The 23,596-nt window shown below is 36.2% G+C and overlaps 3 protein-coding genes and 1 long non-coding RNA gene across 13 annotated transcripts; 2 read left to right on the top strand and 2 right to left on the bottom strand.

Moving 5' to 3' along the window:
* The first annotated feature begins 180 nt into the window (after nucleotides 1–180).
* MEP-1 lies at nucleotides 181–10,815 on the top strand. Of its 6 annotated transcripts, XM_046609366.2 has the most exons (10): nucleotides 2,092–2,273; nucleotides 2,403–2,592; nucleotides 2,871–2,967; nucleotides 3,038–5,545; nucleotides 5,682–5,770; nucleotides 6,715–6,849; nucleotides 7,627–7,803; nucleotides 7,903–8,025; nucleotides 8,182–8,286; nucleotides 8,480–10,815. In XM_046609366.2, exons 3-10 carry the CDS (start codon nucleotides 2,895–2,897, stop codon nucleotides 8,792–8,794), a joined length of 3,525 nt encoding a protein of 1,174 aa, XP_046465322.1. In that variant the 5' UTR covers nucleotides 2,092–2,273; nucleotides 2,403–2,592; nucleotides 2,871–2,894; the 3' UTR covers nucleotides 8,795–10,815. The 6 variants fall into 6 exon arrangements, with proteins under 6 accessions (XP_046465320.1, XP_046465328.1, XP_046465324.1 ...); XM_046609364.2 differs by lacking the exons at nucleotides 2,092–2,273; nucleotides 2,403–2,592 and adding an exon at nucleotides 181–492; XM_046609368.2 differs by lacking the exons at nucleotides 2,092–2,273; nucleotides 2,403–2,592 and adding an exon at nucleotides 182–311.
* On the bottom strand, nucleotides 1,731–2,578 carry LOC138190419 (uncharacterized). The gene is made up of 2 exons (XR_011176332.1): nucleotides 2,396–2,578; nucleotides 1,731–2,306 (listed from the first exon to the last, which is right to left on the bottom strand). It is a non-coding gene; the product is annotated as an uncharacterized lncRNA (long non-coding RNA).
* fmt (phosphatase 6 regulatory subunit 1-like protein fmt) lies at nucleotides 10,810–18,731 on the bottom strand. 5 transcript variants are annotated; one of them, XM_046609377.2, is made up of 19 exons: nucleotides 18,601–18,731; nucleotides 18,283–18,458; nucleotides 17,955–18,034; nucleotides 17,132–17,283; nucleotides 16,896–17,017; nucleotides 16,284–16,454; nucleotides 15,961–16,139; nucleotides 15,679–15,792; nucleotides 15,433–15,568; nucleotides 15,184–15,336; nucleotides 14,973–15,086; nucleotides 14,823–14,887; nucleotides 14,539–14,737; nucleotides 14,340–14,426; nucleotides 14,180–14,277; nucleotides 13,923–14,004; nucleotides 13,643–13,844; nucleotides 13,171–13,570; nucleotides 10,810–13,048 (listed from the first exon to the last, which is right to left on the bottom strand). In XM_046609377.2, exons 2-19 carry the CDS (start codon nucleotides 18,340–18,342, stop codon nucleotides 12,889–12,891), a joined length of 2,574 nt encoding a protein of 857 aa, XP_046465333.1. In that variant the 5' UTR covers nucleotides 18,343–18,458; nucleotides 18,601–18,731; the 3' UTR covers nucleotides 10,810–12,888. The 5 variants fall into 5 exon arrangements, with proteins under 5 accessions (XP_046465333.1, XP_046465337.1, XP_046465335.1 ...); XM_046609381.2 differs by having other exon boundaries at nucleotides 16,284–16,421; XM_046609379.2 differs by having other exon boundaries at nucleotides 18,283–18,455; nucleotides 18,601–18,707.
* A 576-nt stretch (nucleotides 18,732–19,307) lies between these two features.
* LOC124210934 (mitochondrial carrier homolog 2) lies at nucleotides 19,308–23,040 on the top strand. The gene is made up of 7 exons (XM_046609399.2): nucleotides 19,308–19,615; nucleotides 19,718–19,802; nucleotides 19,958–20,129; nucleotides 20,223–20,354; nucleotides 20,525–20,711; nucleotides 20,805–20,872; nucleotides 20,994–23,040. Exons 1-7 carry the CDS (start codon nucleotides 19,514–19,516, stop codon nucleotides 21,175–21,177), a joined length of 930 nt encoding a protein of 309 aa, XP_046465355.1. The 5' UTR covers nucleotides 19,308–19,513; the 3' UTR covers nucleotides 21,178–23,040.
* The last annotated feature ends 556 nt before the right edge of the window (nucleotides 23,041–23,596 follow it).

The following is a 23,596-nucleotide window of genomic DNA, read 5'->3' as shown; positions in this document are numbered from 1 at the left end:
GGATCCCGGTATTTTGTCGATCGCCCGCCCGATTGGTCACCGCATGTGCATATTGTCACGTGACAATTCCGGGCAAATGCTACTGGTTGCGTTTCGCCCCTTTAACACCGAAACTGTCTACGTCACAAAATTTTTGGTCACGTGACCCCTGACGGACGCCATCTTGGCAGTTTTCGAGGGCGACGGGGATAGTAGCGTTGAAGGAGTGTTATCCGTGACGTCGAACACACAAATAAACATAAAATATATGTGAAATAAATTTTTACACAAGGAACAGTGGGTCGGCCGCTTGTAAAGAATAAAGTGTACTCGTAGGTACCCTGGTTAAAGTGTTATAAAGAGGGATATCGTGTGAATTTAAATAGCGCGGCGTTTCAAACATAACTACGATGGATGGATAATAGGGAATCGACATATCGTCGTCGTCCTCTCCGTCGTCGTCTCAGTCCTACTCCGCTCGTGAGAAAACGAGGGGGGGATTCCTATATCAGCGTACGTACAAACGTATTATCGCGTTTCGGTCACAGACATAAGCTAGCGGCTCGTGTTGAGGCCGCAGCTGTTCGGTGTCGTTGTTGTCGTAGAGATTCATTAATACCCTCGCTGTTTCTCCGATCTCGTGTGCATACCTACCGAACTCCTCGTCGCTTGCCGTGCCGCGATTCGGACTCGGTCGCGCTCGGTCCGAATGACGCGACTCGCCAAAGCTAGGGAACCACGGAAATGGCGGGAGTACCTTGTCAAGACCACGTTATTACCTCACATTAACATCGAACGCGATCGAGCGATGACAACCGGCTGCCACCAACACCGCCCCCTTATCATAAACGCAATCTTATAACACAATATCTAGCTATGCTAAAAAAGTACTAGATTCTAACCACCGTTGCATAAAAAAAAAGCGTTCCTACGAATCAGCCAGCATTGAGCGCGACGGTATTTTTATTCCTTTCACATCTTTTTCTTTCTATTTTCTCTTTTCAGTTCTGTTTTTTTTTTTTTTTTTTTTGTTGTTGTTGTTGCTGTTATCATTATGTCTCGTCTTTTACATCGTTTTCTTTTCCTGCGTACAGGATATTCTATACGAAAAATATATACGTGTACATGCCTACGTCGTGAGCCATGTATTATATGTATGCAGTGCAAAACGTAACCCCACATACCCACCTATATGTATTATGTACCAAATTTTCACCTACAGCTCTGCCCTCTGGTGTTCAATTTTCAACAATATTTATTCACTATTTACAGCTTTTCCCGTACTCCGCGCACACACATGCAAACGCATAACCGCATCTCTTTCCTATTATTCTATATTTTCCATTATCTGCCATACGTGTCGGTATATTTGGACGGTATGTTTGTCTCCCGAATTCTGACCGCGAACCACGTCACAGATGACGAATCTTACGTATTAACCCTTGATTCTTGTTCCCGCTATTTTATCAATCAAAAGAGAAGACAAAAACAAACAGCTGTAGAATAATGCATCGTGTGTCGAAAATGCAAAATCTATTGCTCGTTGGCCAAGTCAACGATATTATGATATTGTTGCCATTGACCGCGTGCAATACGGCGTACATATTTTAAGGCATATCACACACATTCCCGGGTTCATGCGTATAGCGTTGTAATTCAAAAAACTAAACTGGAACGTCTGAAGTCCTCCTTCGCCGTACAAGTTCCGTTTAGTTTCTCTTACATGTTAATAATTACTTTTTGTAACATAATATTTGCTACCTTTTACCCGGCGGGAGTACGCCAAAGTTTAGGTTTGGGAGAGATTAGGCAGAGGACGATCAGTAGGTTATAGGTAACAGGCAGTTAGTAGTAGGTTGTAGGTACTAGGTAGAAGGTAGAAGGTAGAAGGTGGTAGGTTGCCTCCACCTCGTAGGTTGCGTAGAGAGGCGAGCGAGTCGTCGTAGTCAGCGGGGCGTGTAGGTATAAGGTATACTCCACTGCTAGGTCGTTGGTTGGTTGTGTTGGTTGGCGAAGGTTGAGGAGAGGTACGCGACGAAGGTTCGGCTTGTGCTCGGAGACGCGGCTGTTGGCTGGCCAGCTCGCAGATGCAGGTGACTGACTGACGCTTATATACGGCAGTCGTTTCGAACAACGTACACATACACACTGTACACGCACACAAGAGTACCTGCTTACGGATATCTCTAAGTTTTTTTCCGTCAAATTTGCTTTTTCAATAAATCGCATCAGATGCACCCACCGTACCCGACTGACAACGCCGCATATACTCCGTTGTTGCATCCCAAGTTCACGTAAGAATTACAATATCGCCATGGAGCTGTAGCCTAAAACGCACACATTCTATGCGTATACCTATGTATGCATATATACGTATATAGATATATTTTTTTTTTTACTTCTCAAATTCACCTACCATGCAGGCTGTCTAGACTCGAGAGCGTGGCGGCGCGTCTCCGAACTTTCGTCGGCACCGTACTATGTGCACGTCTCGTGTATGCGTGCAGAAGAGAGAGAGAAAACGTCGAGTTTAACCCCATTGCTTGTTCGGCAGTAATAATTTATTGGTTATAACAACGTATAGCTGAGCTGCGGATAATGCATACGTACAATGTATATTTTACCATGTACTATTCGAATAATAGGAGTGTGCCATAAGAATTTTCAGCGCCATTTTGGAAAAATTTCTCTACCTCAATTATCTTGCTTCTATAGGCACATCGTCATATAATTTAATATCGCGGACGGTGCTTAGAATCTGGACGTGATAAAAGAGACCAACGATATTCAAACCGTTCTCATAACATGTCAAACTATGTTTTCATAAATTTTTTCATGTAAACATTGGTACTATTTTTTTTTTTCACTTTGCTTGTTTTATTCTTTCGCAGATTGATTAAACCAGAAGTGGCCACATGGAAGGCGCTTTAGAAGAGTCTGCGGTCAAGGACCTACCTCGGGACGATCCTGATGCTAAGACTGTCAAAGGTATGGTTGACTGTACCTCGTTCGTACTTTACGGCCAATTGACACTGAACCTTTGATAATGTAATTTCAGACACTATCATTACAAACGGTTTAAATGGTAACTGCGAACCTGATGAAACTGTCGAGGAGCACAATGACTCCAACGACGAGTGCGAACCCATATCCAAGAATGTTATGGACAATGAGGCGACCGACGATGTGGTGGAAGAAACACCGCAGGAGGACCCAAGGGACGAGGTAGAACCGATGGAAACTGAAGCTGATGCTGGCATTGACGAAGCTAAAGAAAAAGCAGAGGATCAGGCTGAAGATTTTCTGGAAACGAAAACCCAGAAGGAACAGCCTAATGAAAAAGATTCCAAGGAAGGCAGCGAAGTTGTTAGGATAATGGAAACTGAGAGTGGGGACAATGTCGACAATTCACTGGATGACACTGAAAATGTCGCAGATCATATAAGTGAGATGGACGATATTAGTGAAGTGTCTGAATCTGAGGATAAGTGCGACGGAGTTGAAAGCGAACATCGGATGGAAATTGATGATGATCACAATAATACCTCGGACGTAGAATGCCTGGACGAGTCTGTGACTGAGATATACGCCGATTGTAAGGATGTATCGAGAGTAAAAAAGGCTGATGGTGATGATGTCAAAGAGTCGTCCGGGGATCAGAAAATGGCCGACGATAACGGCGGTAAAGTGGATGGCAGCTTGGGTACTTCAGATATTGCTACATGCGAAGAAAATGGGAGCTGTAGTAGCCCGGATATTGAGGAGATAACGGAAACAAAAAGCAATGGTTGTAACTCGCCACCATCGAATGATAAGCAGTTGAAAGATAACAATGGCACTACCAAAGGTAAAAAGGTGAGAAAATCTTTGGACTTGAGTAATATCACACCAAGGCGGAGTTCAAGGAATATCAAGAGGACCAGTTATATTGAGAAAGAGCTTGAGGAGGAGGATGTTGATGATGACGGCTCCGACATCGAGGAAATTAAACCGGAGGATCCCCTCGCTGGTATAGACAGCAAAGATAAAGAGAATTCTAAGGTTAAATCACCAATTAAAAATAATAATAAGACTACCATCGTTGTTAACGATACTAAGAGGTTAGCAGAAATAGCAGCTGGTAGCAAAGTGTCTAAGGGAGGCAAAAAGGAACCCACTTTAGTCATTATCGATACAAATTCAATACTTTCTGGGAGAGGCGGTGTACCCGTTGGCACAAAGTCTCATCATCATCATCATCATCATCATCACCATTCGGCCACCACCTCCTCCACCAGTTCCTTTTCTGTCATGCCTATGGGTGTCCCGACACAGGCCATGTATCCCAATATGAGGGCAACCATCACCCCTGTGCCAATGACACCAAAAAATGTACAGTGCAGTCCAAAACCCACCAGCTGTACAAATGCTACAGCGACACCGATCCCACAGATCTTACCGACGCTTACCGACGACATGTTTGTTGTTGAAGCACCATCCTTCATTGTACCTTACGTGTATGAGAAGCCGCCTATAAAACCTCTCAAAGATTTTGTTACCAAGTTGGAAAAGAGTATCGAGGAGAGGGAGAAAGAGGATAAGCTTCGAAAGCTCGAGGAGGAGAAAAAACGCGAAGAAATTAAGGACAAGGAAAAGGAGGAGAAAGATAAGGAGGAGGATGAGGAAGAAAAAGAGGTTGAGAACAAGGAAGATGACAAAAATGTAATTAGTGAAAACGAAGGTGATATGAAGTGCAAGAAAGATGGAACCTTGGAAGAATCAGCTGATTCACCCGACAAAAGAACAATAACGTTAGACGATAAACCTGATGAAAAAATAAATAAAATACCAACGTATTTTGACTTACCTTTGGGTAAATTTTTTATGCAAATCGGAGTTAATCTCGTACAAGAATTCGTGCAGACGGATCTGTTGCGAACTCAAAAACGTAAACGGGGAAAGGGTAGTACATCAACTGAGACTCAGATAGCTATAAATTCGCTAATCAAGAATCTAGAATTTAGTAAGGAAAATAACGAGCCATTCCATTTAGAAATGAAGAAGTGCGAGTTCTGTAATTTTAAAACAGAGTCAGCCCTTGTTATGCAGCATCACCTTGAGACGCCTCATATGCGGAATTACGTTTACAAATGTAACTTTTGCCCCCTTGAAGTACGCAGCCCCCACGACATTCTATTTCACATGGAAGCTGAGCACAATACGAGAGGTAGACTTGAACGTGGTCCAGCTTTTCACCAATGTCCGAATTGTCCGTTTGAGGATAACCAAAAGGGTAAACTAACCAGGCATATTCTTGCCTGTAACAAGAAATTCAGACCTGAACGAAACCTGGAACCTGCCACTGACTGGGAACCCCCAGCTAAAATACCTCGAATGAACAGAGCTCGACCTGTCGGCACTTCCGGCTCGAACGCTCTTGCAATGGCGATGAGTGCCAAGGGCCAGACTCCCCTTCTACCCAAACTCCTTCCTGCGCCAATCACTGGTCGAGGAAGAGGGCGACCTCCTATGCAGCCGCGATATCCAGATTTGAAACTGAGGCCAGGGAGTACGCCCATTAGACAAGGTATTAAAAATTTACAACTAAGACTAAGAGTTTGTGTTTGAAACCTCGGCTGGAATTTAAACTAAGTTTTACAATTATTTTATTTCCCTACTTTTTGACGCTGATGAAATTTTTTGTTAATCTATACATTCTTTAGACAATGTTGCAGGGATGATGTATCGCCCAACATCCTCCGGACTTTTACTACCAACATCCTATCAGTTTGGAAATAATCAATTGTTCCAGGTCAGTAGTCATAAGTTTCTTTTTTCCATCAGTAGTTCAATATGTTGACACATTTTATGGCTAATGCCAATCGACACACTGATTATATTATAGACATTATAGTTTTTTCAATACAGTGAAGAAGAAAAACTATTACATCGATGTCAAATTCTTAGGGGTTTGTAATCCGACGTGCAAGAAAAACTTTGCCGAAGTTATTTGGCTTGTTGCCTTGAATATTAGAAGGTTGACCAATTTTTTGCCAAGCAATATCAGTTTTGAATGTCGATAGATTGATTCAATCTCTGTGCCGTTAAAATTGTATATATATATCAATGTTACAAGTCTAAGACACATGAAATTGATATCTCTTTTCCTTTCAACTACGGGCAATAAACGTCACAAAGGCCAAGAGGAAAGTTTAGAAGATTGGACTTTCAATAGATTATTTTTTTTCGTTTTTCCATTCTGTTATATTTCGAGTTGCGGATATAACTCTGGAACACGGAAATTGTTTGTAATAAGTAAACAAAATTTTGAAAGCTTACAAGGGTCAAGTAGTCGTTTGGTATGCATGTTTTTACCGACATCTTTTATGTTACAACAATGTGGGCATCCTTTTTTTATCTTCCTAGTATTCTTACTCTCAGCTAGAATTCCTAAGTTGGAACACGAGGAGGAAATCATCACACAAGTTTATGTAGATTCATTACCACTGTACCGTGAAAGGAGTAAACCAAAATATTCGACCTAAGATCATTGTCTAATCGAGGTTTATAATTGACTTGAATGATCAGTAAAAGTGTTTCAATATTATCGTCGAAATGCCAAATAAATTCAGAAACAGATATACTCGATGATACCAGATTAGGATCCATCAGTCACAGTTTAGTTTTTCCTAAATAGAGAATAGAGGTTGAAACTTATATCCGATATAGTTTATGAGAATGTGTCGGTGGTGACAGGTAATGGGTGGCTCTGGGACTGCAGCGTCCGCTGTGGGGGTGCTTGGCAGTGAGGGCAGCAGTTCTGGCCGGCCCACACCCATCGCCCTTGTACCCAACATAGCCACTCCTCAGTCTAGGTTGCTCTCTTTACAGGTAAATAGTAATTGCCAAATAGAGGTGGAGCTTTTACTAAATCCCAAAGTTTTCTAAATATGTGTATAATATGTAATCAGGGTGTCCACTGATGTCTTATAAAGCTTTTTCGGAATAATCTGTGGTCGTTGGCAAGCTGGTAATTCGTAATGCAAGTAGAACTAAAAAGAAAAGAAAGAAAATAATCTAACTAATCTATTGCAATCTTGATTTTTTTTTTCTCTTCAAAGTCTTGGTCCGCGGATATATTCTTTTGACATCTAACAGAGCTAACTGTGCATACCATGTATTATATAACGAATTATGCGCACCTTGTTTGTACAGTAGCGCTAATTTCTTTAATCCTGTTCACATAATTCTAGCTCTAACTTTTTCCAACTCGTAGCAAAGACATCTACTAAAAATGATGAGCATTCAATTAATTTTTCCCTCAATTCCAACGTTATTCTTTGACAAACATACTTACGCATGTGTTATTACTTTTGCTATAAAATGTTTCCTAGGTTAAATAAAATTGCATTTAATTTCACTATCAGTGATAAATTACAACAAGGTCTACCGTGCTAGAAAATAATAGTTTGGATAGCTGGGAAAACTGCTTCGTCGAGATTTTCTTTTCATCATATTAAAAACTGATGTTACATCTATTTTCGAGGAGAATTGTTATTTTTACGTTGTTTGTTTCCCTCCTGCCCTGTGGCAATGTGATTGACTAATGACTTATTTGTTCTACACGGATGGTTTTACAATGATATTGATGTACAATATTTGTTTCAGAACACATCAAGTAGTTCAAAAAGTCCTGCAGCCAAACTTCTAAGTCAACCGAGTATATCGATAACACCACTGCCTCGTTCCTCGAACCAAACGCCAAGTCTTGGGTCGGGCACTTCGACCAAATCTGGTGGAAAAAATACATTTGTTATATGCGAAATATGTGATGGATATATCAAAGTAAGTTCACCATCAAACAACGTTAGTTTCATTCTTTAAACTTAACTTTTTGCTGACTATAAGGCATCGATATTATTTCTAAACTTGTTTCGTTTTAAGGACTTGGAGCAGCTCAGAAATCACATGCAGTGGATTCACAAGGTGAAAATACATCCAAAAATGATTTACAACAGACCACCATTGAACTGCCAAAAGTGTCAATTTCGGTTCTTCACGGATCAGGTGAGGCAATGAATTCGCTCTTTTAAACATTACAAGTCAATTGATTCGTGCTCACTTGTGTTTTTCATAGTTGAGAAACTGTTTTTTGGAGTAATAACGTTGTCCGAAATTTTTTCTTTCGACAATTTCTAACGTTTTCTATAAACTACTTTTCAGGGATTAGAAAGACATTTGCTCGGATCCCACGGACTTGTAACATCCAGTATGCAGGAAGCAGCAAACAAGGGCAAAGATGCTGGACGTTGCCCAGCTTGTGGCAGGGTAAACATAAATCGAAATTAAATTTAGCGTCAAAAATTCTCTGTATATTTTCACATTCAACTGTCACACACTTGATAGATGTGTTTTTTAATTCTTTTTTTATTTATTAATTAATAACTTTGCTTCCGTTTTTCCGGTGAGCAAAGAAAAACTTTTTATGGGATATGGAATTCATAAGTATATTTATTTCCAGGTTTATCAATGGAAGTTGCTAAATCATGTAGCTCGAGATCATGGGATGACGTTAAAACCTGCGCATCTGTCTTATAAATGCACAGTATGTACAGCGACATTTGGAATGTATAAGCAATTCGAGAACCACGTTTATTCAGCACACAGTGTCGTTGCAAAAAGAGTGATGGATAAGAAAAATACTCCATCGTCACCGTCGTCTAGGTCAAACGATTCTCTTCTAAAACCATTGAAAATTAACGACGAAATCACTATTATTCCACAACCAGCAAAGCCGACGACCAGGTCCGGCGCTGCTCAAACTAGAGGCAAATAACAATGATCAGTGGAGTGATATATGCATCTCATTTTATCAGATTTCACCTAATATAACATTTGTGGAACTCCATGTATAACGATCATTACTGTAGTACACAATTGAGGGAAAGGCAGAGGATCACCACCGTTCCCGTGTATACGTGCGTATAATGCATCATTACATGCTTTATGAAGATACACAGAAATTATTATGACACTTGATGAAATCTACAACCATTCTTTCGGCGAAATAATACCCAGTTGACTGCGTAATAATATTCCAACAATAATTATACCGAAATATTTATTTAAGAATTTTCATTGTTGTTATCGGACATGCATCAAATAGACTGTAAAAAAAAAAGAAAAAAAAAAGGAAAAAGTTAACATTAAAGGGTGGCCTTCACTATAAAATTCCTTGGTTAATCCTGGAGACGTCTATTCCCAATGTGCGCATCTGTTATATTTATAATTACCTATGAATCGATTTTAAAACATAGTTAAATAAAACTGAGAAAACGAAGAACAATGCAAGACATTCTCTCAAGAAGGAATATATCTTCAAGAAATAAAATAAATAAAAATAAATCAGTGTCAATGATTTATCAGAGAAGAAGTCTAAATATACTCAAAGTAACGGAGTCGTGTCGTTAAAAAAAAAAGTGGTAAACATCTCAGTTGTAATCTTGGAAGTATAGCCCCACGTTGATTACTTTACCTTTGAAAGAATCGTCGGTGCATGAAATATGTTCTGCGTATGAAAAATCGTTTAGGTATAAGACAGTCAGTCGGTTGTGTCTCGACCAACGTTAAGACAAACGTGTTTCAACATACGTAGGGCGCTGCTATTGCTGCAAATGATTGAGTTACGGTAACTCTAATATCATTGATAGTTTTCATTAATTCCACCAGTATATTTTTCTATCTTAACGACATAACAGCAATTTTTTTTTTGCCCCCCCCCCTCCCCCCCCCCGTTTTATTATTTTTCCTTCGCGCTTAATTAGAAAATAATATCGATGATAATATTATTATTACATAGAATTGTGTATGGAATAATTTATGGATGTGTAATGTCATGGGGTAAATGGAGCTGTAAATTGTACCTACTATTATAAGTTGGACTATCGTAGGGTCCTCGTACATATTATAGTTGATAAAATAAATATCCAGTTTTATTTTTGCGCTCTTTTTAATTACGAAATAAAAAAATAAGAAAATAAAAAAAGAAATTTAAAAAAAAATGGAAGAATAATAAGAATGTACATTAACATAGGGAATAATATAAATAAATATATATCAATAATATAGAATGGCACATACAAACACAGATACTCGAGTGTAATAAACATTTCATTTTTCATTTCTGTCCAATCGTATAAATATTTAAAAGAAGTAAGTAAAAAAAAAAAAAAACGAGGAAAAAAAAGCAAAAACAAACAAACCGACAAGCATTAGACCTCTAATTAGCGCACGAATCTACTATACATATAAATCTATAACTATATGAACACGTATATATTTATACATGTATATTTGTAATAAATATATATGTATGCATAAGTATCTATTATAATTAAAATAACTGTAGTAGCAGTGGTGTAGTGCGGGAGGAAATCGACAATATTCCTCTTGTACGTACAAACTTTAATGAGATGATAATAGCATACATGAATAATAATAGTAATAATAATAATAATTATTATTATTATATGTAGATAGACGTTATAAAGAGTAACGGGTTTAATTTAATCATTTCAATTTGTCCCGCTAATTTTTCTACGTTATTATAGGAAATAATTTTAGAACAAAAAGTAAAAAAAGAAATAATAAAAAAAAAGTTGATAAAAAAACAAAAGAAACGTCATATTCAATGAATATATAATATAAAGTGTGCTCTGGCGCACTGGAAGGCTGTATTATTTAAACTTGGCTGATAAGTTGCCAATGACTTTTACTGCAAAGAAAAAAAAAACAGAAAAAAAAAATGTTGGTGAAGAATTGTAAGGGAGAAAAAATAATGCATAGACATAATTACAGGAATATATATACTTTATTGTAACAATTTGTACAATATTATATGAATTATTAGTGATTACATAAATAAAGTGTACCAACATTGTATTCTCGTTTTATGTCGTTGCTCGGTGATATCCTAATGTAATTATCTGAATCTCTCTTAATTCTTATGAATCGATATCGTTTAAAACTGCGTGCTACCGTTGAAATAATTCATTACAATAATCGACCGCATGTTTGCACGTATAAACTGCTACATTAAAAACTGAAAATGCCTGACACGTATAATACACATTGAATATCTTTCTTTTGCTGTGATTGCTAAAGTCTGAGAAAAATTGCTTAGTAATTTACCGGCTTTTAGAGAATTATGTGAAACCGAGTAAACACCGCGGATTTCGCATGTTCATTTCTCTTTTGTTCCGAGTTTCTTATATAATTGCTGAAATTTTTTGCTGAGCTTACTTTGCTATTTGAATATACTTGTTGTTACAAGTATTGTACATTTTTTTTTTCATTCTCTCAATTACATATTTACCGTGCCAGTCGAGATATACTGCGGATGTTTAGGGCTGTGAAGTAGCAGTGGTAAAATTAACAGTACTACAAATTCGACTTTATTTTATGTGAAAGTCTTGCGGTAAATAGTAAATACAAGTATTAATTATAATATCTTACTACTGCTCGTTAGCTGCTGTAGATTAAGATCCAGTTTTTAAATAAAGTTATTATCATGATATCTGTTACCTTATGTTTTAATTTTTGTATTATACTTTCAGTAAAAACTTCACAAGTTTAAATATCATTCTTTACATAAGACGTTACCAAATAAACGTTGTAATTATAACGTCTATTTGCCATCTTAGCGTAAGTTGAATGATTTTAAGTAATGATGAATTTTGGATGGAAACTGGAGAATATTCTTGATAAACAGTAGCTATAATACAAGAGATATTTATAATAACGACTATTTATTTGCCATAATTGCAATTATTTTCTTTTTGTCAGAATCTTAAATGGAATGAAAAAAAGGTTTTTATACTTGTGTAAATTGGAATTCTTAAATTGTCGATCATTGTAGACACTTAATCACTTCACCAACATAAAAATATACAGAATTTTTTCTTCAAATCACTATTCTGAAGGTAATACATGTATGTTTAGCCGATTTCTAGGCACTGTATTTAAAAAACATTGCCTTTGATTCCGTAAATCGAAAAGCAAAAGCACTATATATTCTATGTAATAGAATATCGGACCATAGTGATGCTTACACTTTTCTTTTTAGATATAACTCTCACAACTGTGGTATATTCTACATTGTTACGCTACGGCGACATTATGTTACACAATTCTGTATAATACAATACTAAAGTTTAAAATTAATTTTTAATCAGTAGAACCAATTGCCAACTTTAGCGATCAGAAGAGACCTTAGCTCAGAATAAAATAAAGAGATTGAAGAGACGCACAACCAACTGCGTACATCATACTTTTGCATAATATTATAGTGTATAAAATTATCAGGCGATAACGGGTGGATATAATAGATACCTTTTCTAGTTACAATCGTTTAAAAAATGTATATATTTAGTCATCACTTATATGTATAATGTAAAATTTATATACGAGGCTGTGAACAATAGCATAAAATACAGTGAGTAGGTAATTTCAATTATTCTTTCCTTTTTTTTTTTAGTTTTTTTTTTCACTAATACATATGTATGAACACTAGCAGCTGGGATACAACGAAGGTAGTTCATTTATATATATATAATAATAATAATAATAATATGAGAACAGTTTTATTATTTACCAGCTATAATAAGTTGAGCATTATAAAATTCTGTTCCATTTTATTCGATTAATATTTTATGGTACTAAAGAAAACATCGTAATAATCTTTACTACCCAGCTGCAAAAATTCAATAACGTAAATAAAATTTAATAGAATCAATCAATCAATCAATCAATTAATCAATCAATCAATAATTAATCAATTAATCAGAGTAATGGCATATTTTCGGAAAATTGTAAGGTCATTCTGATATGGATCATCATCGCTATTGCTGTTACAAATCTACAATATATTTTTTATTTTAGATCCTCTGATATATTGGTTACTTTTTCTGATGGTGTGCATGAATTTTCGGTTGGTTGTTTTACATTATCTGTCTTCACCCCTTCCTCGCGTTCATCTATATTCTTGACATCTTTGCCTAGTACTTTGCTTTCTACGATGGGCAAAGTTGTCCTGAAATATGAATCGTTATTATTTCTTGTTCGCTTTGAGATACAATTGACAAATACCACATCTGAAATATTCTTTAAAAAAAAATCGGGGAAAACAAATGCATCAAACATCTATGTAAATACCTGTCTGCGAGTAATTCATTGGGATTTGCATTATCGTCAGCTGTGTTTATAGAATCAATACTTTGAACTTTGTTATTGATAATAGCCTCTGTAGGCGGTGGTGTAGCGATTTCAACAGCATCAGTTTTGGGCGTGTCTCCTGCTCCTACAGCTTTCGTATCTATAGTATGCTCTAATGAAATATCTTTTTCCATAGGAGTAGCCGTAATATTTTGTACTTTCTCTGTTACGTCGGTCGGCTTATTAATCGTTCCAGCATTTTCATCTATATTTAAAGTGCTTTCAAAGTTATCAAAATTTGCCCAGCCTGTTTGTTCGCTTTCTTCTTGATTCACTACATCCCATGGATTGCTCGGCGGTATCGTTAGGTCCCTGCACCGATGCTGTGCTGAATCCCATGCTGTAATCAATCATTATTTTTAATACAATTATTCATGCTCTAATTTATTTTATATTTTCAGGTACTACTCACGATCTGTTGAGTCAACTTCCATATGTAGATCCTGCGGTTCGTCTTCATCGTCATCTGAAAAGGAGTTGGAATTTTGTCGCAGCTGTTTAGACGGCCAATTGCGCTTGTCGATCACAGTCTGGAAGGTGAGATCACCTTCGTCTCCCCACTCTCCTACGCCACAGCTCTCATCAAGTCCAGCTTTTTGCTTTTGTTCGCATACCTAAAAGTCGTAAGATAACATTGTCAATTTTATTTTATTTTTCAAAATTATTTTCATTTTATTTCAATTTTCAATCACTTTGTTGAACATTTCTTCTCCTTTGTCCAGGTCTTCTTCATTTAGGTTGAACCCAAAGGAGTGGACTTCATCAACGGAGTTACTAAAATAATGGAAGGAAAACTTATTATACTTCGACGACAGGCAGAGATTCCAAATAATGAATCTTGAAAGATTGAACGTCGAACTTGTCAACAAAAAAAAAAAAAAAAATGTATTTTGGTGAGTGGTCCTATCGTGTTATTCGTCTATTTGCATAAGTAAATCTCTGTACGTACTGAAGGGTTTCTTCGCCGTCGTTGAGTTTATCATCATTGAACGTACAGCTCTCCATAAATTCGGAAGTCATTTGTTGTGTTTGATAGTTATCGTACATCTGAAACATTTAAGCAATTCGTAAACGAATCTATTACTTTTATGAATCCTTGAAGTACCAACCTGTTGCACATGAACACTGTGAGGGTAAGAGATATAATCATCACTATTTTCTTCTGAACTAGTTATGTATGGCTGTTGCTGTCCGCCCTTTAAATAATGATATCATGAAGTATAAGATGTTAAATCAAATCAGTCTGATTTTTTCTCAAGATACGTACATGTGTACACATAGAAAGTAAATTTAGAGCGTTATAAATACCAGATATATTTTATGAATCTTGTTGATATCGGCAAGCTGATTCGTTGCTAGTGCTTCCCATTTTGTAAGACAATCCGGGGATAGATTGGTTTTCAAAAAACTTTGCAGGATATTGTTCTTTTCACATTGTGTTACAATATTGTTCGCTATATTGATTAAATGGCCCATGTACCCTTGCCGTATACCCTTTTCTTCACCTCTTGAGAAGTACAGAAAAATAATACATTATTTATCTAGTTCAGGTTGTAATTTGAGTAGATCACCGAACAACCGTTAAAACTTACTGTTTCGTCTCATTTTCCTGCCAGGCTCCCAATATCCGTTCAATTATTTTACATTTTATAAATATCTACGGAAATAAAAAAGTTTCAAGTTATGTGTAAGTTGCTTTTGTGACAATACAATGGATATCGATGTTTTACATATCTGCTTACATGATCATAAATAACGTTGTTCATTTCTTGGACGTCAGTGTTAATTGCCAGCGCTATACACTGTTCAACTTGCGTGTGCAAAAAATTATTGTACGCGTATTTGAAAAATAAATCCTACGAAACGAATAAAACAAATGAAATTAGTAAATACTTGAGTTTCGATAAATATACTTGAATTCGAAGAAGGTATCACACCGCAATATGCACTCACCAAAAGAACTTGAAACGTTCCTAAATCAGCTAATGTCTCACGAACTTGAGCATTCTCCGTAGACAAGAGCGCAACTAGTAATTTTGCAACGTGAAGTCGAGTATTTCCAAGTGGCAATTCCAAACGACCTGCTGTAGTTTTAACCGCGGGTTTCTATGCAAAAATATCAATATATTAAGTGGAATTACAATTGCTATAAAAAAAATTTGTGTCTGATTTGTTGTATTATATTATTCATACTATACTTACATGTGGAGGCTCTGTAAGTAAGTTGTGTAGCTGTCCAAGGTACGGCAGTGTCGCAACTGTGATTTTAATGCGCTGCTCATTGTCGTTGGAATCTTCGCCAGCACCGTTACCATGATTGTCCATTACATTCAGAGCGCTGGAATAGAAAACAGCCTAAGATGAGATCTGGCTACATTTTTGATGAGCGTATCTTACTTCGACACAGTCTACACATGTAGATATATAATGAACATCGATCATACATACTTGTTTGATCTTTGTCCCAATAGCACCAAAAGCACCTCGATACCACCGACGATACTGCTCTCAGATTTTTCTCCAGACAGTATCGTTTCCAGTAATAGACTAACGGTTTCAGTTCTGTGTTGAGAATGGAAATAAAAAATTATCAGAGGTGAATTGTTGTGGGATACTTACTCCAACATAATTATTAACTATTTTTGATAATTATCGGAAGTTGATCGATGTTTCACATTTTTTCTGAAATGATTTCGTTCAGGATTTTCAATCGCGCTTCATGGTACTTACGATTCCAATCTATTCAGGATAGGATCTGGATCACTGCGCTCAGTCGTTGCTAAGCAATTTTCCCTACCAGCCTTGATCATGTCGCACAGTAATTGTGCGGCATTGGCATGTCTGCCAATCTCTAATGTCGGTGATAACAATTTCACTAATCTTTCGACCAAGTGTTGCCCATCAAGCCACTGTTAACGAAATATTCAAGCTTGAGCAGTTGTAATAAATAAGTTGAGTCATGTTCATCAAGTTTCTACGTTTTGTAAATAAGAACTGAAATAACGATGTATGTATTTATAGATTGAAAGTGAATGCGACAAAGAAACTCTTACGTTAAGTATATTTTGTCTCATTTCACTGCCCTCAACTTGTGTCACAAGTTTCAGCACCAAATCCATTATAGCCGAAGTTTCTAAATGCTGTAAAAGCAGATCCACACAATGCTGTCGGCTTTTAAGAAACTCCAGAACCTGTAAGCATGTGAACTGATAGGAGTACCAATGCTGGTGGAATAGATAGGAAGTGGAAGAAGGATAAAGATGAAAAATAAGGAAAGGAGAGGAAGAGAGAAAAATCTCGTATTATTTTTAAGTAGTATATGAAGACTGGCAAAAACCTATTTTTTTTAATCATAGTCAAGCGTAGCAGCAATTCAGCATTTCATCTTCAAGTAAAATACCAAAAAACAGAGCTGATTCAAGTCACCTGTAAGCAACAAGATTAAAGGAGACGATATTTCTTCCGTTTAAGACTGGATATAAGGAACGACTGATTATGATTAAAGAGATTGAGTATCTTTGGACGGATTTTTTTGTGCATGTTGAAGTTGTGATGTGATATCGTCTGATAGGGGGCAAAGTCTGAAAGCAGTTGGACTGGAAAGCTAGCGAGCATTGTTACCCATTTGGTACGGGAGCGCATGTATATAAATACGTAATATTTACTTGATCACTCTTTCGCGCTACAAGAACACCTATTGTCTTGCTGAAAAACGATGCCAACAAGGGATTGAGCGGCGGTTCTGTGTCTATAAACGAATAGAGCTTAGTAAGTAACGATTCATCTCCTGAAACAATAAAACACATTTAAACCACGAATATTTTTGACAATTAACTCTGTTTTTGAATTATTATTCATCCTGTCTAGATTTCAAATACCATGCCAAATTCTAACTCAATACCTGCTAGCTTTTCATTAAGCATAGGCACGTCGCAAGTAAGCAGCTCACAAGCAACGTTTGGATATTTATACCGCCAGCGCTCTTCTACTTCTAGAGAAGGTTCCTTCGTTGTTAATATTACTAACTCCTCCATTACTTCAGGTCTTGTCAGACTGAAAGATCAAAGTCCAAATCAGATATTTTGGTGCTAGATTCTCAAATACTGAAAAACGTAGATGTACTGAAACTCACATGCATGTGCATGGGTGGTCCTTAAAAAGGTCATTTCCGAATTTCTATGTTCCCAACGGCCTAAGCACTTCCATATCGATAAAAAAAAATCACAAAAAATTGACAGTCCTCAATTGCGATCCTAAAGTTTGTCCCACGGCGGCCAAAGTTTTTACATTCAAATAACATGTAAGTTTTTCGTCTTCATGTTCATTTATATATTACTCGGCTGCATCTTATGCTATCGCTTCGTAATTAGGCTGGATTTGCACATAAATATATGTTCTTTAAAAGTGTCCATGGTATCTTGACCGTTTTTGAACCGTCATATATTTATGTGCAAATCCAGCCTAATTACGAAGCGATAGCATAAGATGCAGCCGAGTAACATATAAATGAACATGAAGACGAAAAACTTACATGTTATTTAGATGTAAAAACTTTGGCCTCCGTGGGACAAACTTTAGGATCGCAATTGAGGGCTGTCAATTTTTTGTGATCGATATGGAAGTGCTTAGGCTGTTGGGAGCATAGAAATTCAGAAATAACCTTTTTAAGGACCACCCTAATGTGCATGTAATGTTAAGAAATTACAATTAAAATGGACACTTACTATTCAACGAGCTTTTTATTCTGGCTTTTACATTCTTGCAAGATATCTTCTTCATCCATTAACTCGTGAAGTGTAACATTCTGAAATCAGAACGAGAAGATATTTGTAAAATTTTAGAATTATCAGACGATACACGATTATTTTTCTTTTCAATTGATTACAGAAGTGCGTCAACTTCCTGGATCTTGGAGGAAACTTTCCTGCAATAATAGGAGACTCTCCTTAAAGAGATCATGACAAATTTATCATGAATGCGACAAAAATTTTTTTGAAGTATCGTCCAGGCTCACTAGAAAATATAACTGGAGAACGCAGAGGTAGATATTACCTCTTTGTTGAGCAAGGCATCGATGTGAGGTGATGATACATAATTATTCGTCCAGAACATTGTTGATGATTTCGTTCTTGCTACATCAACTTTGATAAGATCGTCTGATATTCGTCGATTATCGTGGAAAGAAGTAATGCGATTGAAATTGGATCATTTGCATTAATAACACGCTGCTGAAACGATAGAAATGAGCGTGTAACACGTCTTTGTAAACGGTAGTAATATCGCGATAACATTTACACCGAAATGTGGTACTGGGTAATACACGTTCGTTGCACCGTTACAGACCCTGAATATACATTATTTCATATTTACTTTTGCAGAACAGTCAGCTCGAAAACGTCACTTTTTAACAGAAGAGCAGAAAGACCACCACTAGACGTCGTGCACTATTCCTGATTCCAGTTGCGCTTAACTGGCGATCGCGATAATCGCGATTATCGAAAATTACCGTAGGAAAAATGTCATTCATGACTCGCATACGCCTCTTGGTTTACCGGCGACTAACTTTTAGTTAGACGAAAACTAAAGCTTCTTTCCCACTCATTCTATATTCAACGTCAAACTTGACGCAGTGATCACGAGCAAATGCTTTATTTTTACCGCATTGTAACTGTGATAGTATTATAATAATCTTACAATAAGTAAAAATTTACAAAAAGTGCATTTAGAAAGTGGCGGGATTTTTTTATACTAAGCAACCTACAGGATCCGCTTACAGCGTCTCCAACTCGCAGCACTGCTGGCGTGCGTTCCAAAACTACCTAGCAGCGCTAAAAACTCCATAAAACAGAGGCAGAGTTACTCACAAGCTCGACAGCGCAAAAGAGATAAATGAAGGTTGACAGTACTGGGGAGTTAATTTCGGAACGCACCATTGGCTGCATAGAGTGCGATTGTCCTAGTTTTTAACCACTTCAGCAATGGCGAAAAGCTAGGGAAAACATACTGAACGCAGCCAATTTAAAACGCCGTCAGATCCACTATTACGGGTGTAAAATAAGATCCAGTATCTCTCTTGCACTTGATATGACCTCGCGGAATTTATCTCCTTCTAACGATTTATATCCAGAGATGCGGGCGAGACTCTTGCCAGCTTCAAACCGTCGTCGCGCCCTCTTCCGAATTTCTAGATAAAATTTAATTTTCTGATAAGACCAGACGGACACGGTTAAAAACCGGACGGAAGATAAGGAATTGGAGAAACAGAGTAGATAATACAAATAAGATGTCTAATTTCAAAGAGGAGACGATATGGTCAAATATAGCATTACGAATATTAGTAAACACCGCATCGCACCCTTTAGAATATGCCAAAGTTTTGATACAGGTACGCCGACAATTACGGGGGTTGAATTGATTTCCTTTACAGGTTAACGCTGTTTTTCATACTCTACAAATCATCCTGCAAACAAATTAACCCTTATTGCAGATTGGCTACGAACCTATTCCACCTCGACCAACGATCACTGTTTTTGGCAAACCAGCGCTAGCACTGCCCAACATTTTCCAATATGGTGTGTATCGCTGCAAATTATCATAACACACGTTTTGTTTATTTTATTATTTATACCATTCCAAATTGCATCAACCTAAGCCACTGACAACTTTTACAATCAATAATATCGGTCACCTACTGTTCGTCCCTAATTTAATTATTGTACCTTTGCAGTTAAATACATCAAGACTGTTGATGGTTATGCTGGTTGTTATCGCGGACTCGTTCCCAAGCTCTGTGCAAATGCCATCAGTGCCCTTGCATTTCAGAAGACTTCTGAGAATATAACATTCGCTAACGAACCTGATAAGCAGATAGATGAAGATGATTTATCGGACAATGAGAGGTACCGCTATGTTTCAGAATATGTCATATTAAATCATATCCTTGATACTTCTATGTATCTATATCTTTCTGACGAGGTAATTGTTTTTTATAGGCGAATTAGGTGCATCAACGAACTTCTTCGAGACTTGGCCAGTAGAATAGCTGCCATTGTCGTTAGTCATCCCTTCGACGTAATTACACTCAGAATGATGGCACAGTTTGTTGGAGGTGAAACTAAGTATAAGTAAGTTCTAAGAGGATCAGCAACAAGCCTGAAAAACATAATCACAAAGCATTTTTACTACCAACGATAGTTCGTCAGCAATTCAGAATATTCGGTCATGTTTCCAACAAATACAACGACAAATTCATACGATGTTTTGTACATTTGGTGATCATTGAATTATTTTACAGTGGACTGGTGAGGTCTATAATTCAGATCTACAGACAGAACGGAATATCTGGCTACTTTGCTGGCTTGGTGCCGCGTCTAATTGGAAATATTGCATCGCTAATACTGGCTAGCACGGCTACCTACGCTATTAACAAGTACATTATTCAGGATAGAGAAATGCGAAGCTACACTGCAGCAAGCATGACGGTATATGTACCACCTTCTTCTTGATGAAAATAACTTAAAATCATCACAGTAGTGCACTTTAAATCAAATTTATATTTTCATGTTGCTCCGCAGTTTGTTGCAAGTGCCATAACGTACCCATTCTTGGTTGTTTCCCACTGTATGGCCGTAAATGATTGTGGGTAAGTAGGGATGATTTACATCGCATACCTATGGTATTACTGCTAATTAAATATAATCTTAGCCGTTTACAACAGTAAATACGGATTCGTTCAGTTTCATAACTACTTTTGTTATGATCAGATTGGCGGCTGGTTACCCACCGCAAATGCCGCTCTATGGAAGCTGGATACATTGTTGGGCTCACCTAGCTGCAAATAACCAGCTAAAACGTGGTAATAGCGTTTTATGGCGCTATTATACTGGACCATTTATAATTATAAATGGCACTGCGGTATATGTAAATAAGGATAATTTTCACTCATAAAATGTGCAGTGATAGATGTACTGGATATTGAAATGTCAGTAACATATTTTAAGAAAAATTATTCGGAACTGCCTGACATTGACTTGAAATTATTGTATAGTGAGGAATTTTGTGTATGTTATGCTGTAATGTTCATATATTTATTAGACAAATATATTAGGTATCTCTTTAAATCAACAATAACCATTTTATACAGTTGTTTTTCCCAGTTCTACAGTGTTAGGTCAAACCTGTATAAAAATAGGAGCATTTCAAGTAAAGAGAGTCTATTAAAAATCTGTAGAAACTTAAACAAAATTTTTTGATACACAAAAGGAACAGTCTTAATAGAGATTTCTTAATTTTCGCGGCTCTTACTGATTGACCAATTTGTTTAAACAAGGGGCAGGAGGAAATAGAAGGGATTTAAACTGAATAATTTCTTTTATTAAAAAAGCTTATCCTACTACTTTATTCAACATTTCTTCACTTAAACAAAATAATAATTTGAATGATACATTTTCTCGAGCAAAATATTTGTGTGTATATGTAATACAAATTTTGAAATATTGTTTTCCTTCAATTTTATATTATTTCTTGTTAAATTTTTTTCTTCCAAGTGTGGAACAAAATTAGCGACAAGTCAATAATTAATTATATACTTTTTAAAGCATTCGGAAACATTAAATTCTTCTTTATACATAATGTATAACATATTTTTCTTCCTAGTTTAACGAGTAATTAATTGTAAGTAATAATTTATCGCCATACTCAAAAGCATTTTATTATAGGTATCTGGTTATATCTATATTCTATATACTAAACATTTATAAAAATTGGTTAATCTTTATTGCCTAAGCTTTTCAAAGTACAATATACAGTGGTTTGATAAGATTCACGTGGGTTAAATTTCTGTATGAAAATAATGAATTCGGAGATCAGAAAATGCGTAAAAAATACTAGAAGTTGTATAAAAACTAAATCATTGTCTAGTCGGAACGTTAATTAATGAAATTTCCCTACTGGTCGAGCCACGATTTCTTCTACGTTTATCTGTAAAAATATATAGCGACGAATATTGAGCAATGATTCTAAGATATGAACATACTAAAAAAGTACATATGTGAATCGATGAAAGACAATTTTTAATTAGGCAAAATAAAACGAAAAATCTTTTTTTTTACGATGTTTATGTAACTTTAAAATCAGATCTGACAATATCTTGCAGTTGTAACAACACAGTATTGATGCCAATATCGAATATATCGTGGAATATTGTTGTAATATGCAAGAATTGTGTGTTCATATGCATACATTACATATGTACATAAATGCATGAATTATCCGTACATATAATTGATATCGATGAATTAACATCAAAAGCTGAAATTTTAGGCCAAAAAAATTTCATGTACCTACCATGTTGTCTGTGAAACAGAATATTCTAGTAGCAGCGAAAAGCATTACCTGGCTAAATACGTGACAAACGTAAAAACTGTGTGTTCTCAGTACGTCGATCTATTTAAGACTCTATTAGAATGCTACCTTTGTTATTGTCTATTCAGAGCTTTCGATATGATAATTTGTTGACATCTTTGAATCCTAGGTGTCGGATATTTTTGGTTTTTGTGTTTTTTTTTATCCTGTACAGTGTTAATATCCACAACATAATACATTTACGTTTAAAGTTTATAATCTTTCATGACAATCAGGAATAGAGCCCAATTGTACCGTCAAGGAAAAGAGTGTACGACGGTATCAGGGTAGAAAAGAAACGATGAATATTCGCCGAGATACATGTACAAGAATTATCAACTACACTCCAGTATTGTATCTATATTAAATATGAGCTAGTACATGTGCAATTTTTGCAGTAAAACACGAGACTAATTTCTTAGTTTATTAACCGTGTCGACATAAAGATAGAGTCTTATACATTGATCTATTTATTGCTATTGCTATCAGAGAAGGATGAATTTATATTTCATAATATCTAACACATAATCGAATATCGAGTAATAATCAGCTGTTAATGGGTTTCACATAGTGACGAATCGGAACTGGTACAAAAAAAAAAAAGGAAACGAAACATACATATATATACATATACATATATATATATGTATATGTATATATGTACCTATTATTTACACGTATCTTTTGCTAACAAAATATCATAAGTTTATTCAATCGAAGAAGCGTAAAAAAGGCGCTTCAAACGGAAGTTAAAGTATTTCTGAGTAGTATCTACTTTTACCGTAGAGTAAGTATATTTGAACATTTTTTTATTTTCATTTCTTAAATAGTAGATATAAGATTAATCTTTGAATTTATATCAGTATTACGATATTAATGCTTGCTGGCTTGGAAAATATTTTTTGAATTATTTTTATACTCTGTTTTTTATATTAGCTTGTAACGGATAAAAAAAGAATTAGTA

Source organism: Neodiprion pinetum, chromosome 2 (assembly GCF_021155775.2).
Source record: "Neodiprion pinetum isolate iyNeoPine1 chromosome 2, iyNeoPine1.2, whole genome shotgun sequence".
In the NCBI taxonomy this organism is placed as follows: domain Eukaryota; kingdom Metazoa; phylum Arthropoda; class Insecta; order Hymenoptera; family Diprionidae; genus Neodiprion; species Neodiprion pinetum.
Note: the sequence above shows the minus strand (reverse complement) of the source record. Positions and strands in the feature narration are given on the sequence as shown.